This window comes from Meleagris gallopavo, chromosome 14 (assembly GCF_905368555.1).
Source record: "Meleagris gallopavo chromosome 14, MGAL_WU_HG_1.1, whole genome shotgun sequence".
NCBI classification, from domain to species: Eukaryota; Metazoa; Chordata; class Aves; order Galliformes; family Phasianidae; genus Meleagris; species Meleagris gallopavo.
The window spans coordinates 15,055,116-15,071,140 of NC_139417.1; the positions used below are offsets into that span (position 1 = coordinate 15,055,116).

A 16,025-nucleotide genomic window follows, 5' to 3' on the forward strand; every position below is an offset into this window, starting at 1 on the left:
ATTTACTAACACTGACCTGTCAGCACTGGGATCAGCTTTGTATTTTTCTGTGAGAAGTACCTCAGACAAACCCATAATGGTTCCAACGTAGGAATTTTCCTTCTATGGTATCCTAGGTTAATTTCATAATCTAAACTCTTTTAGAGCAATTTTATATATCTCAGCATCACAAAGAAAGCTTTGTCCTTGATGTACTGCAGAAGTTCAGGTTTGTGCTTCTACGAAATGCTGCCAGGTGGCAGAAGCTGGAGAATCCAAGGTGCATTTCAGGTAGAACCAAATCTCCTTGTGTTTTCTCACCAAATTAAACATTTATTGTTCTGTATAGCAAAATCCAGCTTCAGGAATTGCAGCCACGGTTGGAAGAAGAGTTGTTCTTTTCACTAAGTCATTTTGCAAGTTCAAAGAATGAAGTCAGTAGCACCCTCACAAAATAGGGTCTCTGTCTAACAGCCAAGCAGTACATTGCACACACATTGTTCCAATAGGATCCACAGGTTTATTCTTTGCTACCGTGTTACCTATAAAAGAAGAGGAAACAGTTACCAACATAGAATCTTTCCAATGAGGATTATAAAACATGCTCCGTTGTAAAACAGGACACATCATGAATGAACTAACCCCAGCCAAACATTAATTATGCTGTTATCCAAAGTACAAAGATTTGCAGATGAAGAAATGGCTGTTTACCATTAAACAGCCACCAACATCGCATGGAAATACTCTTCTGCTTCATTTAGCTTAGCATCAGTTTCAACACCAATGCCTACAGCACCAGTGTACCATTACCATTCACATCCCCAAGAACCATTCATGCAAAGTGCCCGTTCCCAGCAGCACATCTAATGGAAGGGATGTACAGATCAGAGAGAACATCATGTGCAGGGTGGACAAACTGCTCTTGCAGCTGCAGTCACTTCTGGATAGCACTTCCCCCACAGGATCCCATGGTCTTCACTTTATTACACCATCAGGTGTGTTAGGGATGTATGTGCGAGCCTTAATGCACACAAACAGTGCTAAGCAAACCCACTGGGTTTGTCTGCACAGTGAGAGGGGTCACATCAGACTTCCCACCCTGCAAATGGGTAAGAATAAGGCAGCCTGCAGGGAGGAATTTTGGTCAGCTCTGCCCTGTAGCATCTGGACATGTTATAAAGCTTAACAAACACATAGCACAGTTCTTATTTTCCTCCCCACAGTAACTGGTTTAAATACAAGCCCCTCAGCTTTTCATGTATTTAGATGTCCCACTCAGCTCCCACCTATACATCTAAACACTGAGTAGCATCAGGAGTCTCTCCATGCTTCATACACTTCAAGTCACTCTAATATTTTCGAATAAGATAGAAGACTTAAAAGTGATTACTTGGCATTTCCTCTCTTGGTGTGTAATTAACCTGAGGAACTTGCTATCCCAACTAGCACTGATCCCAAGGTGTTAGTAGGCTTTAAAAATTGATTAGAAATTTAAATGGTAATGAGATCATCTTTGCTACATAACATAGAAAAAAAATTAGTATCGAATGGATCTCGACTCTCATGTTTTAGATGTAAGCCTACTACAAAACTGAAAGCATTTCATATGTGGGTACATTTTCTATAACTGCCCACAAAGGTTTTGCTGTGAGTTTCCTATTTAAGTATCCCAGCACTGATCTAACTGGGTGCTGTATGGTTTGGACTACTGGTCATAGGACAGTCCTCTACTTGTGCTGAGTTTTAATGCACTTAATTCATATTTTGCAGATTGAGCTAAGTGTGGACAATTATTTTGATCATTTTTAAAATAAAAAATAAGCCACATCATACTTTTTTCTCTAGCAGAGTTTTTCCTTCCATTCCTTTCCACTCTCTTTCCACTTCAATATTGCATGTGCCACAAGCTTCTGTTCAGAATCTGGAGTTACCTTTATTCATTATATTTGTGCAACAACTATACCTTATTAGATAATCACCCATGAGACATGCAAAATGTATACAGAGGAAACATGGATGTGCTCTTTAAGGTAGCCTGCTACTCACCTGCTCCCTTCTCTAACATGGCCAATAACTAGAAAAGTTTAGGACTCCTCTCAATATTAAGTATAACCATTAACTTTGTTATTCATATCTAGATTTCTGCTGTTGTAGAACTAGGATCTCCCTTATGCTGTCACTAAGCACATGCACAATGAAGCACAGCCCTACCTTAACACGTGTAAGTCTAAAATAACAAAGGACAGCAAAAGAAAAGCAAAGTCATGCAAGACAAAAAACAAGCAGCTCTCATATCATAACGAGGTAGAACAATTCACATCTAAGTACACGTGCCAGTTGTTTGCTTATCCTTTCAATTAAATATCCCTTAAAGTAATCTCCTATGGTGATAAAAATCAATGCAAAAAACATTACTCCACATCCCAGCAAAGTAGAGCACGAGTTTAATGAAATAGCATTTGCTCTCATACTGCTACATTATGCCCTCTGTTAGACTCACACAAACTCACCAGACTTGACGAATTTGCACAGATCTAATTGCAGGCAGGATGATTTGTCCCACTCCAGCTTTATAAAGACATATCTAAACTCATCAGAATGCATTGCTATATTCTGTAGTTTGCTGGTTGCATTTTTTGCCATGGATAATAAAATAAATGATCTGTGCCAACTTTGCCCTTCTATTATTAAACTCCCACTGAGTCAGGCTTCCTCTTTTCACTGTTTAAGAGCAAGAGTCATAAGCACAGGCTATATTATATGTCTTGGGGTCAGTTGACCTTACTGAACTGAAAGGCAACTGCACACAGAAGGAAGAGACAGCCACATGAATGAACACCTGATTCAGCCGTCAATGCCATAGATGTCATTATCTGATTCAACTCCTACTTAGCCTGTCTCACCATTCTCTGTAATGCCACCACATCACACTATCCCTTATTTACATATGAGCAGCTGAAGTCAATGAAGTCAAGAAAAAATTCAAATGCTGAGGGTAGCCTATACCTTTCAATAACTCCTCTGACTGCGCAGTGGCATTGGACCTGATGACCTCCAGGTTTCCCTTCCAACCTAAACCATTCTGTGATCTTTAAAAGAGGAATAATGTTTTTCAGACTTTTCTGGTCAGATTTCTCCAACGAATTTGCCTCCATGGCAAGTGTATGGCTGGGCTCTGGACCAGTGGACTCGCTCCACAGCTGCCCAAAACTAACTAATTTTCTCCTTCATCCTGAAGTAGAACATGTTTTTCTCCTTAAAACTGCCATTATTAAACAGCATTGATGTCAGTGTTTGCTTGTTAATTCAGACTTACCTAATCAACAATATTCATTTCCATTTAGAAGAGGCTGTAAAGGAAAAAGCTAAGCATATGTCTTTGCAGCTATAGCCTGGTGAAAGCTCATGTTTTATGATATATTTAGACATTCAGTTCACTATGACTTGTTGAACTTCAATGCACTGAACTCACTTCGGATTGTTAAGTAGACAGAGAACATGATATTTTCTTTCTGCTGGCCATTAATTAAGAAATAGGATGGCAGAGCAAAGCTTATTTTAAAAACAGGCTGTCTCCACAATGGCCCGTAATTAGAAATTATTGGAACCAGCTTGATTTCCACTGGTGCTCAGTTCCCACAGTTCCAGTGACGTCAGTACGAATTCTCAACTCCAAAGGTTAGCTACTTCATTCCAAAACTAAAAGAGTTTTGCAGTAGTGCAAGAATATAACTTTAGATAATTTTACACCTTGGATCTACATAATCAGTATGCAAATAGGAGAACTGATCCTGGAACATGATTATCCCACTACACCGATCACAGCTGAATTGTTTCTTTGGTTTGACTCCAACATCCAGTAACTCAACTAGGAAGGGGCAGTTCTTACCCAGCATTTTCCTCCCAGAGAACAACTGCATTAATCACTGCTTTCCAGAATACTGAGGAGTCCAGCACTGGTGCTCACAACTACAAATGCAGCAAAATAAGCAAATGCCACCAACAGACTTCTATCTATATTTATATAGGCGGTTTCTGTACTTGCCTTTGTGGTTTTGACTTTATTTCCGCTGCTGCAAGACCACCCTGAATAGTCTGGTAGTACCTTACAGTCCTCTCCATCCAAACAGGGGTTCATATGACACCACCACTTCTGCAGGACAATAGAAGCTTGAAAAAGAAATGGGAAAGAGAAACAGAACACAATCTTTCCTTAATACTGTTGATTTCTGTAAGTAGGTTGCCCGTGAGTTGTTCAGTTGTTTGATTACAAAAGGTAGAACCCACAGTTACTGTTTTAGAAGCTTATCACAATGATCATGTTTGAGCTGCAGATATGGCTAAAAAAGTTCACCAGCACACAGAAGAATAAATGGCATACAGACCAATGCTAGCAGAGAACAATCCAACCTCTGGAAGTGCCTTTCCTCCTCTGCTGACTACAGAAGTTGCATACTTCATTTACATGCCTTAGCAAGGAACCTGCTGTAAGGCGGTAGGAAACTAAGGCTTCTTGTTTAATTCAGATATGCATATATGAGACTGGACAAAGAAATGGCAGTTTCTCCCTCTACTGGGTAAGAAAATAGAACTGCACAGAAGTAAGCATGTGAAGTCTATCAGTAGGTAGTGCAAATAAAGACATGAAAACCATTGAAAAAATTAGATTATTAACTGAAAATCTACTTGCAGTTACACTGCCAGTTTTGCAATATGTTTAGCAAGGCTTCAGTAGCACACTAACTGTGCAAATTTATTAATTTTCTACCCTTAAGCCAATTTTTGTTAATAAGATCCCACTCGCTATTTTTATACCCGTAGTCGTGACTTTTTAATACTGCTGGTAACAGATACACTTTCCCAAAAACTAACGCAAACTTCTGCATGCATTTCTCAGTTTTGCATTGTTCACAAGATTCATGCAATCCCAGAAAAAATGATTTTGAAAAGCATCAGTTTGTAATCATACACAAACTAAACTGGATTTCAAAATAAAGCACGGTTGGGAATGCTGATGTAGTCAGTCTGCATTATTCTACTCTGTGCACAAAATATGGGAGTCTATTCTTTAAAAGACAGTACATCCAAAAGAGATGAACAAAAATAATTTAGTCTAATTGTTGTAAAGCACTTATTTTACCTTCTAATTTCAAGGTAGATTCATATCTCTGCAACCTTCAAATTAGGCTGACAAGCAGGCAAGCTGACATTGGGATATTGCTGAAATGCTCATTCAATTACTTTTGTTTTGTGCTTTCATTCTAGGGCTACGTGAAGAGCACTATGAAAAATGCATTTCTGAAACACCAGTTTAGCTTCTATAAATGATTCTTTCACTCTCCTAACATTATAAAATGAATGCATGATTGCTGTCACCAGCTATTTGCATCCTAGATAAGTTGCTTTGATGTTGAATTGATTGCTGATGAAACGGATGAAACCTGGTTATGCTTCCCTAAGAGGTGAAGGATCACTTCCACTCCAGATGAATAGTCCAGCAGTTTATTTCATATCTTTGCTACTTTCTAATAAAAAAAATTGAATAATTTTTATTCAATTTCTATACCACATTAATATCTGTTAAATGTAACCAACTCTAGAAGGTGAGATTCAAGAAGACTGAGGGCATCTGCAGGAATGTCGGCACGAGATCCTGCTAGTAAGCTATCTGCATTTACAGAGATGACAGATGACATTCAGAGCCAGCAAGCCCTGCTGGGAGGCCTGGCTACCACATTACACAGCTCTGCACTGTGCTGTTGTAAGCAAGGATGCACTGACATAAGAACTTGCCTGCACTCAGACACGTGAGTCTGCTTTCATACTTATACCACTATGACCATGTAGCTTCCTGGTTCATGAAATGTGGGTCGTGTACAAAAGGCAGTGAATCAGGCCCATCACTTCCAGCAGTACCATCTTCCATTAAAATAAGCAGAGATATGAAAAGGAAACACTGCAGAGTCAATCTAACTCAAACAAGATCTGCCTAGTTCACCTTCTGTTCATCTTTTGTTTAGACACTTTCAGAGAAAATGACTCTTACCCTTCTCCTATTTGATTTCTATTCCGTGCAGACATCTTTCCTCTGATTAATGGAAACACTTTGAAATCCCTAATGCAGGTCTCATTCTATTAACTTTCAGCAAATCCCTAGTCCTTTGCTGTAGCACTGCACTAATTCTTATATCCATTTTATGTCCAGTCTCTTTGTAGTTCTAATGTCCACTATGCAGACTATATATCCTAAACGGCTGTGGCTGTTTGTGTCAAACACACTCCTGAGATTAGTCTATTAAAATTCTCTATCCGTCACTTGGGTTTATCTTCAGAGCGAGAGTTCTTTAACTATTGCTGTCCTTGTAACCGTGTGACTCCGTAGGACATAAAAGTCTCCACTTTTCAGATTGAGGCACTCTTGGAGAGGTTTCAGCAGATGACTTTTCTAAGAAACAAGAGCAGCTATGTCACACTCATACACAACCACCCTAATGAAAGGAAAGGAGACTGCTTTAGTTTGACATTTGCCAGTCAATTTGCTGGTGGTTACCCTACCAGAAATAAATCTTCTACTGACATCGCTCCCTAGATGATGCAACTCCATGGAAACAGTAGATTCATAGAGATTAAGGCCAAAAGGTGCCAATACATCATCTTGTCTTGCCTTGTGCAATTCACTGTGTTGTGCCCTCAGTTGTGTTCGGTTACATTGTCTTCCAAGCCATTCTGGCACAGGTGAAGAAAGTTACTTCTCCCATTGACATTTTTCACAACAATTAAACAATCTCAGCATGAAACACACAGCTTTAGGGCTTGTTTTTTTTTTTTTCTCCTTAAACCTCTTCTGCACTTTCTTCTCCTACTTTACAGCACCTGTTAGTAATCATCATTTTCTCCCTGTGAAGGTATTGAACGTGCTGCAATCAAGTCACTTTTCAATCTTCTGCCTGACAAGCTGAGCTGATTCAACTTCTTCACTTTCTCGATGCAATGTATTGGTCTTTATTAACACAGAGTTTTTTCAAACAGGTTCAACTCCCCACAACAGAGGACTATGCCATGCGACTGCCTCGAGCTCATCGTTAGTTACTCCTTTGATCCAGATGAAATACATAATTTTTTTTTTATTGTTATTTTTTGTCTATATTTGCTTTTAGGTCAGTTGAAGGGATTACAAAAAGTTTATTTAATGATTACTTCGTATTCTGCTTAAACAAATCCATGTTATCTGCAGTCATGACAAATACAGATGTCTTTCCTACCTCACTGGATTAAGCTTTCCATATAAATTTTCAGCAGACTATTCATTCTATTGTGTGTTTCCTTTTCTTCTTTGAATGCTAACACAGCATTAGCATCCTTTTGAGTTATCAAGTATCCTGAAATACATCCAAATACAGTGAGAAGGGAATCTTCTCAGCCATTTGTACTTTTATCTGTTTGCTATGTATTGACTGATTTTTTGTTGTTGTTGTTGTTTTCTTGTTTCTCTGTGGTCTCTTCCTTTCAGTCTGTAATCCAATTGGGCTTTCAGCCAGAACCGTACTTTTTCTTCATTGTGTTTCTTTGACCCTATAGAAAATCTTTAATTATTTAGTCCTTGAATCTGAGTGCTTTTCCTCATAAACTCTAGGTCTAACAGACTTGACTGGATGGAAAATGATTTGGCTAGTGATGATTTACTTAGAGACATTTAAAGCACTTCACTTCTCTCCAAACAAAAGTTATGAATGTTTTATCTCCTTGGCAGTAGCTGCTAGACAAGCTAGAATTGCTTATAAAGATGTTAATTTCCACAAAGAAAATGGATAAAAATGAAATCTCGTTATGACTATTTTAAATGTAATTGTTGATCATTGACAGAAGAATGAGTTGACCTTTGTTAAGCAAAATTTTCTATAGCTGCAATCAAGTAGTATAGCTACAATTCAAGGCAGGGTACATAGGCTGTATGGGATGTTTTCTCTGTATATTTAATTACTTGCGGTATGTTCTGTTTTTTTCCTGAGTTTAGCGGTTCATTTCATCTACAGCAACATTTCTCTAAGCAGCAAGTTAGCCTGTGTCTGGAAGGTGGGAAAAAAAGAAGAAAAAATACAGAAAAACAAGGTGTGCCTGTGTACAGAAGCAATAGCCTTGCTTTTCTTGTTTGCCAATACTTGCCAATAGCTTTCAGAACTAAGTTCAAATACACAAATTAGAGCTTCTTGTTAGCTAAATCCAAAATACAATTATCTGAGAAAGTTAATGAGTATGTGAGTGTGGACAAGGGATTACAGAAATACCCTGACCCAAAGGCTGCTAGCTCTACACTCATTTAGGCTACCACAAGCGATTTTACTATGCTTGTGAAAACCCTATTGAATATCCCAGACTCCAACATTGACTTTAGCCTTTATATCCTTCTTTTTAGATGAACTAATCTGCATTTGCTGCTATCAGTGTTTAAAGTTTCTGGGAAGAATGACACTGTAGAATTGCAAAGCACTCTATAAATGTTAGTTAGGCCCCACAGCGCTGTGGGTATTATCATACCACACTGAAAAGGAATGGCTCATAGCGCTCAAGGCACTTAAAAGTTTCATTTGATGTATTTATAAGATTTAAATATTTTTATATTCCTTCCTGTACAATTTTAACACGTTTTCCTTGAAATTTATCCAGATATTTATATTTTTTCTGTAACTCAAAGGTTTCCTTCTTATCGTGTATCAATGGGGAAAAAAATATGTCACTTGTGGAGGTCTATGTCCAAATGTAATCATACAAACACTCAGTCTGACTTCTCCCAAACAGGAGGCTTTCTCAAATTCTGGTAGCTCTGAGTATTGGTACACTATGCTCTACTTCTCCAAGCACAGTTTAGCCTTAACATACAGTACTGCTTTAATAAAGTGCTGGTTTAATCTGACCTTGTGTAAAGTTCTTCATCATCTGTCAAGCTATTTCAAGATGTAAATATCCAGCTGGCCTATGACTACTAATCCTAAAAACAATAATGACAGGCTTTATAAACCTATTTTATGGCCTGTTTATGCAAAAGGGCACAATGCCCAATACCTATCAACAAGGAGCTGTGTGTGATGAACTAGATTCTACCTCCACCCAAATTAATCAAAAAATCTGTCACTGAAATCCTGTGGGAGTTGGGTCTGAAAACCCATATGCTGAAAGAGTAAGAAAATCAAGGGGAAAGAAAAATAACATCTATAAAGTACCAAAACCAGAAGTACAGATTTCACATTAGGAAGGCTTATTTCAATTGTTAAAATTTTCTGGAGAAAAAAAAAATACATATATATATAGCTGAAGGCTACTCGAACGTGAAATTCCGTTCCAGAACAGAACAGCAAGTACAGTTTGTCTAGAAATTGCTGAAGTCCCACATCTTAACTGCCTTCTATACTCTGAGAAAATCTATTTGCTGCAGTGTCTTAATTTCTTGTGGATGAGCTACAATCAGTGATTTGCCAGCCTGGCTGAAATGAACGTTAGAGCCAGCTCACTGTGCTGCCTGGATTGTAAACACTAAAACAGAAACCAGACCTTCATTTAAGAAGAGCAAGAAGCAGCAGACTTCTTTAAAATCATCAAATAGATATCAAATTAATTAATTGTAATTAGGTAATCGTGTAACCAACCATTTGTTTTGTCAAGAAAGAAAAATGTTATTTCATTGCCAATAGCTTTATTTTAAGGTTGCCACTCAGTGTTGAATATAAAACATGAGCCCATTCACCCTCTTCCAGTAATCTCTTCAATGATGCTAACATTTAAAATATACAAAACCTGAAAAGTTCAGTCACTGTTCACATTTGGCTGATTTCACTCTGTTTATTATTGTTCTCCACCATGACTTTCCCAGTTACTTCCTTTTCTGAACATGCATTGAAGAGGCTAAGGTCTAAATAGAATATGTTTATAGGTATATACGTTCTATTTGGATTTAGAAAACATTTTTTATAAACATTACTAAGCACTAGACTTCTTCAAAATCAAGATTTCAAAATCAAGATGTAAAAGCATCTGTGTGTATGATCAAAAATCACATCGTCTGACACAACCAGTGGGTGGCACCTAATGGATATATTCAGCGAATGTGAAGTGCCCATATTTCCTCTTTTTATCTGAGCACAATCTAACAAGTGTGTAATGTGAGGAAGGAACTGCAGGCAGCAGCCACCATGTGTGCAATGTATGTTCAAAAGCACAGAGATAATTGCTACTCTAATGCAAGCAATGATTACTACTGGATAAGGTCTGAAGTTCAAAGAAAATACTTTATAATACTACTGTAAGACAATTGCCCTACAAAACCTTTTCTTTTGGTTAGAAAAATTACAATTCAAGAATGTCCTTCCCTTTAAAACCAGAGCAAAATAGAGGCAAATCAAATATCCTTCTGTTTGACAAAAAGTTGTTAGAAAAGAAAACAAAAGTTCTATATCAGCCTAAAATATGCAAATTCAAGAGGGTTTTTTTTGTTTTTTTTTTTTTTTTCCCCAGAAAAGATTTCTGGTTTCCACAGCATAGGAGCCAACTGAAGGCTGTGTACAGAGTGGGGAAAAACACATTTAATCCTGAGGCTGAGTAAAAATAGTTATAATTTCTGTGCTACAGCAACAGAAAAAACACTGACTGTAGGCTCAGATTCTTGCAGGGAAAAGAAACCAAGAAGTGAAGCATGTTAAAGCATTACCCTAAAAAATGAGGAGGAATCAAAGACTTCCACTTTAGAAACCAAAACCTCACATTCATAATATTCTGTCTTATTTAATCTCAACCATACTTGAAGGTAAAAAACAGCCACTAAATTCTTTCAGCAACTACTTGTACTGACAGAATGAATTAAGCTTCTATCATATCATACATTTATGTCTTTCTATCATGGAATGTAGTGTCACCTTTGCAATCCTTAGGCAAGTTTAGAACACTGACTGACTTTTATTAGCTGTCATATTGAAAAGTATTTCTGCTTTTGTATCACCTGAAAATAGAGGGTATTTCTCCCTTGAAGAGAAAACTACTTAACAAATTGTACGTAAATTGTAAAAGTTAAAGCTTATGATGTTCCCACAATTACAAGGCATGAAAACAGCCTAAAAAATTTAAAATGTTTTCTTTAATAAGAAGTGGAAAACAAAAAGAAAAAAAAAAAAAACAACGACATACTGCTTGTATTTAGTTTTATTTCTAGAACTAAATAGCTCTGAAAGTTTAGAAAAAATGTTTTTGAGTCTTTTGTTTTATATTTAACTCATAAGGTTGTAGTTTCATAAAGAAAAACAAAAATGCTCTGCTCTGGTCTACCAACTCCAACTCATTTGGAATTACACTGTACACAACCGAGTAGAGCTGGGACACCATTATAGCACTGATGTCCAGCATTAAGAGACATAAAATGGTGAGTCATCCATCTGGAAAACAGCTTTCACAATCAGATGACCCAGCATTATCTGCATGCTCACTCTTAGGGCTGCATTTATTATCCAGTGACTTTCCAGCCAAGTTACTAGGTCTAAAGGTAACTGAAATCTAAAGGTAACAGAATCACCAAGGTTGGAAAAGACCTTCAAGATCATCCAGTCCAACCATCCACCTATCACCAATAGTACTCACTAAACCATGTCCTCCAACACAAAATCCAACCGTTCCTTGAACACCTCCAGGGTCGGTGACTCCACCACCTCCCTGGGCAGCCCATTCCAGTGCTTGACCTCTCTTTCAGAAAAGTAGTAATATCATTACTTTAAGGGTTAATATCATTAATTTAAGAATTTTATTTCTGCTGTTTCCAGACCAGTCTTAAAGTAGAATTCTTGTGTGGAAAAAAAAAATTAAGAAGTTTTATTGGCACAGACATGAAATGGACGAGTACATATATTAAGAGGATTAATTACACCCGGATTTCTGCACAGACTCATTATAATCAATGCACAGCGATGTTTGCAAAATTAACAAAAGGAAGGATTATGCTTTTGAGACAGTGGGGAGTCAAACAATCAAGGAGAATATGTGCTGTGGGGGAGCAGGAGGCTGCTTACCTTCCACACACGAGGGCTGAGCCCGCGTTGTCCCAGCCACCTGCCCTGGGAAGCAGGAGCACTTGACTGTTTGCGATCGTTCCTCAATCCGGTTCTTATTGCAGCAACGATGCACTGCCACAACCTCGCATGTCCCTTGCTTGACTTGGTGCTGGCCTAATAATCGCAAGGATAAGTGATGGAGAGCAAAATAAAACATCAGTGTATAAAGAAAAAGCCAATGCTCTTCAAGTAGATGGCAACCACGTTTCCCCAGGACCCTGGGCTCCTTGTACTGGACTGTTTTCCTTCACTCACCTCCTAAACCCTTGTTCAGAAACCCCACTTTATAATATTCTTCTCTTTGCACAACTCATTTCCACATCCTCGCTTTCTGAACTGCTTTCAAGTGCTTCATCTTGCATTTGTCTGTCTTACACAGAGTGGAGCCCTGAGTGGCTCTTATCTATGTTTGTAAAGCATCTTGTAAATTAACACTACTATGGAAAAGGATGCTGGTTTTTGTTTGGTTGATTTTAATTTTACTAAGTTAGACAGATGATGCCAAAAATATTCACCACCTAACTATGAGAAGGGACTAAGGTACAGATATTGATGTAAACGTATGCAGTATCAGAGCTACTGAGATGTAGCAAAACATAGTGAAAACATTACAATGTCAAGCTTGTAGAACTGCCCTGCTTGCCCACCCAGTACCTGTAACTAACTATATAGAGGGCATCTTGCTCTGATTCAACATGGACGCATTTACATGGTTACATCCTTAAAGACAAGATGTTACTGAATGATTAAGTGGGAAACCCTCAACAAAGTTAGCAATGCAATTTAGGCCTCCAAACAGGTTTTCCATGACAGAAAACAAAAAGCAGACAGCATACAAATATACACAATTTTTAAGAGGTTGACTTGGCAGTGTTACTTTGCTGTGTGTGTTTTTGTTCCACAAGTACTTCAAACACAGCTGGAGGGCAGCCTGACTTTTCCTGCCAAATATGTATTCACAACCACCTCAATGGGCAGAAAACTATGTATATGAAATCCTGGAAAGGAAATTTAGTCTTTATTTGCGCACTCTAAATGTAAAAAGAAATTCTATGCACAGAGGTATTTGGATGCCTTTCTTCTTTCCTCAGGAAAAAGCCACACTGTACATCTAAGCAAAATATGCTAGAGCAGAAAAATGCATAATGCATTTTACAGAAAGTAGGAAAAATGTTGAAGATAGCATAAAAGTATCTTACATATCTACTGTATTAAGTTTACTGGCAGACTGTGAATTTCCATGCAAGTACCTAATATCAATATCACAGTAAACATGAAAAAAGGGTGAAAACAGCTATGAGCTTGTAGGACAGCTGCTTCTCTGTAACTCAATAAGAAAAATAAAAGCACAAACAGACAAATTAAATTGGCGGTGCCACTTCATTCCAGAGTATTTTTCTACAAAACACCTCTGAGTGACAGCGTTTGGAGATAATGAGTAGATGGACAGAGATTGTGACAGAAGATTTTGTAAATTGAGGTTGTTAGTCTGAGAGCATTTCTCTATTTATTTATTTATTGGATCAAAGTCGTGAGCCAAAACACTTTGGAGTAAACAAAGTAAGTTTCCATTGGCTTAGAGTAGTGGTCCTGAACTCTCTGGAATCAATGGCAAAATTCCTCCTGACTTCAGGAGAGCAAGGTTACTGGGCCATGCCTTGAGAAGGACACTTCATAATGGAGTGAGGAAAGAAAGAAAATGGAACTGCTCAAGAGTTTGCTATGTATCTCACCTGAAAGACCAAGTGGTCAGGTCTTGTTTTAATTAAAGTCATTATTCACCCCACATTAGATGCCAAGATAAGAGAAGAAGCCATTTTGTCAGAGAGTACATCATAAGGATGGACTAGAGCCAGCTCCAGGGATCAATATGTAGCTGAAAGAATATCTCTTTTCAAACCCAAACCCTGCTTCCTTGAGGTGAATAGTCCTGAGAAGTCAATACCAAAATAAATCAAACAGGATTTGACCCTCAAAAAAAAAAAAAAAAAAAAGCAGCCAAGGGCTTGCTTTCAATTATCTTATTTGAATTTTGAAGCACAGGCATTGCTCCTGTAAAGTGCCAGGAGTCAACAGGAGCTCAGATACTCGTGTAAGGCAAAATTACGTTGCATCCCAGATGTGTCCTGTGGCTCAATAGCTGTTTTGCTATATGCTCATTCATGCACAAGCAAGAGAAGGTGTCTCCTCTTTGCTGGCAGGGGTAGGATTTTAAGGTTTGAGAGTGCTGCTGCTATGCAAAGGAAGACAGAGCTCCTATCCTTTGCCCCTAGCATGCAGATCCTATGGAGTAAAACAGCGAAAGGTACTAAAAAGCCAAAGACATCTGCATGCATCATTTGCATTAATTGGATTGCCCTTGTAATAGTCTTTTCCCTCCTACATACTCACATCTGTATTTCCTCCTGCTTGTTCACGCAGATCTTAACAACCCTTCATTCTATTGAACACCCGTATGCATTTCCTCTTAATGTTCAGGCACATTTGTGAACAGGTGCTGAACAATTGCTAAGCATTAACAAACTAGCTCTGTGCACCATTTTTCTCAACATTCAGCAATCTAGAGGACAAGCACTCAGTGTGCAGAGTGGCTTTCAGAGTTCACAAAACTCAACGAGTACCTAAACAACTAACCATCAATTCAAACAGGCTATTCGCTGCCTAAATCTCTTGAAATCTTATCTACATCCAGGTGCCCAAAGGCAGAGAAAAGAAAGAATACAAGAATACTTTTCTGCACACTTTAACCTTCATTTTGCCACTAGATAAACCTTCAGCTCAGGTTTAGAGTACATTTAAGTTATGGCTAAGAGTAGAAGAATCAAAATGCTCAAGAACATTCTCAAAATATTTTATAATGAATGGATTCTCAGGCAGACAACGTACTAGAGAAGTGGGGTCTGAAGAATTTTTTTCAAGTGTGAAGATCACAGTAAACGAATTCTATGCCAGACACATCAGGAAAGCCATTCCAGGGAGAACTGCAATGAGAGATAGGTAGAAAACCAGAACTGGGAGAGCAAAGCCCCTTTGGGCTCACTTATAAAAAGCCTATAAATTCACAGCTCTTCACCTGTAAACCTATTCAGATCTGCAACCTAAGGGCTGTCAATATTTGCAGTTGAAATTCAGTTACATCTTCACATTTAAATAAGAGAACTCTCCAAGGAGAGATGCATTTTATCAGCAACAGTACTAGAGAGAGGTTCCTGTTGTTGAACACCTTCTGCATACTGAAAGCGGAGATGTCTGCCAGTCAACCACTGTGGAGAATAGAGGACAAATCCTGAGAACTGTAGGACACTGGGCTGCTTCTGATCAGGAGTTTGACACAGGTGATGTTCTCCATATCCCTCATCTCTTAGCTTTTTCAGAATTACTAATGCTAACTAACGTCACCCTCTATATCTCTCCAAATAGGACTCAGACAAAATGGGAGAGAGCTTGTTAATGGAAGTTGCCTCTGTTTAATACAATTGCTCAACTATTAAATTTGACAAGACCTTGCTTTCACTTTCTTCTATTTAAATCATGGGACAGATACGCAATTAATGCTTCTAAAACTCTGAAATCTTCAAATGAAAAAAAGAAAAACACAACTATTGTCAATATCACACATCACAGTGATATACTTCAAAACTTTTTCAAGGAAAAAGAAAGAAAGAGATAGGCTTTCAGAATGCTACTAGCCGATCCTGTCCATGTCCATTTCATCTCTGACTAATTCTAATCACTCACACAGAGCATTCTTTCAATGCTACATGCACGCAGGATGCATGCCTTTATCAGAAAGGCTTAATCCTGGATAACCTTCTTTTCTTCTAATTTCTTAGCTCAGAAACATGTGGAAACAGCACATATAAAGAAGAATTTTAATTTCTGTTTCATAAGTTGTTCCATTTGATGAGGAATGCAACTAACACTGTGAAGAACAATGTATGTAGGATAATACAACCCTAT

General features: G+C 38.1%; 1 protein-coding gene across 1 annotated transcript in view; it reads right to left on the minus strand.

Annotated features, from left to right (window-relative positions):
• Positions 1-426: 426 nt before the first annotated feature.
• The window catches only part of TAFA4 (TAFA chemokine like family member 4), a 45,713-nt gene continuing 30,114 nt past the window's right edge, over positions 427-16,025 (minus strand). The window contains exons 3-5 of the mRNA XM_031555515.2: positions 12,024-12,179; positions 4,021-4,149; positions 427-521 (exon numbers count right to left, since the gene is read on the minus strand). Of these exons, the coding sequence (XP_031411375.1) occupies positions 427-521; positions 4,021-4,149; positions 12,024-12,179 (380 nt within the window). The remainder of the gene's footprint in view (positions 522-4,020; positions 4,150-12,023; positions 12,180-16,025) is intronic.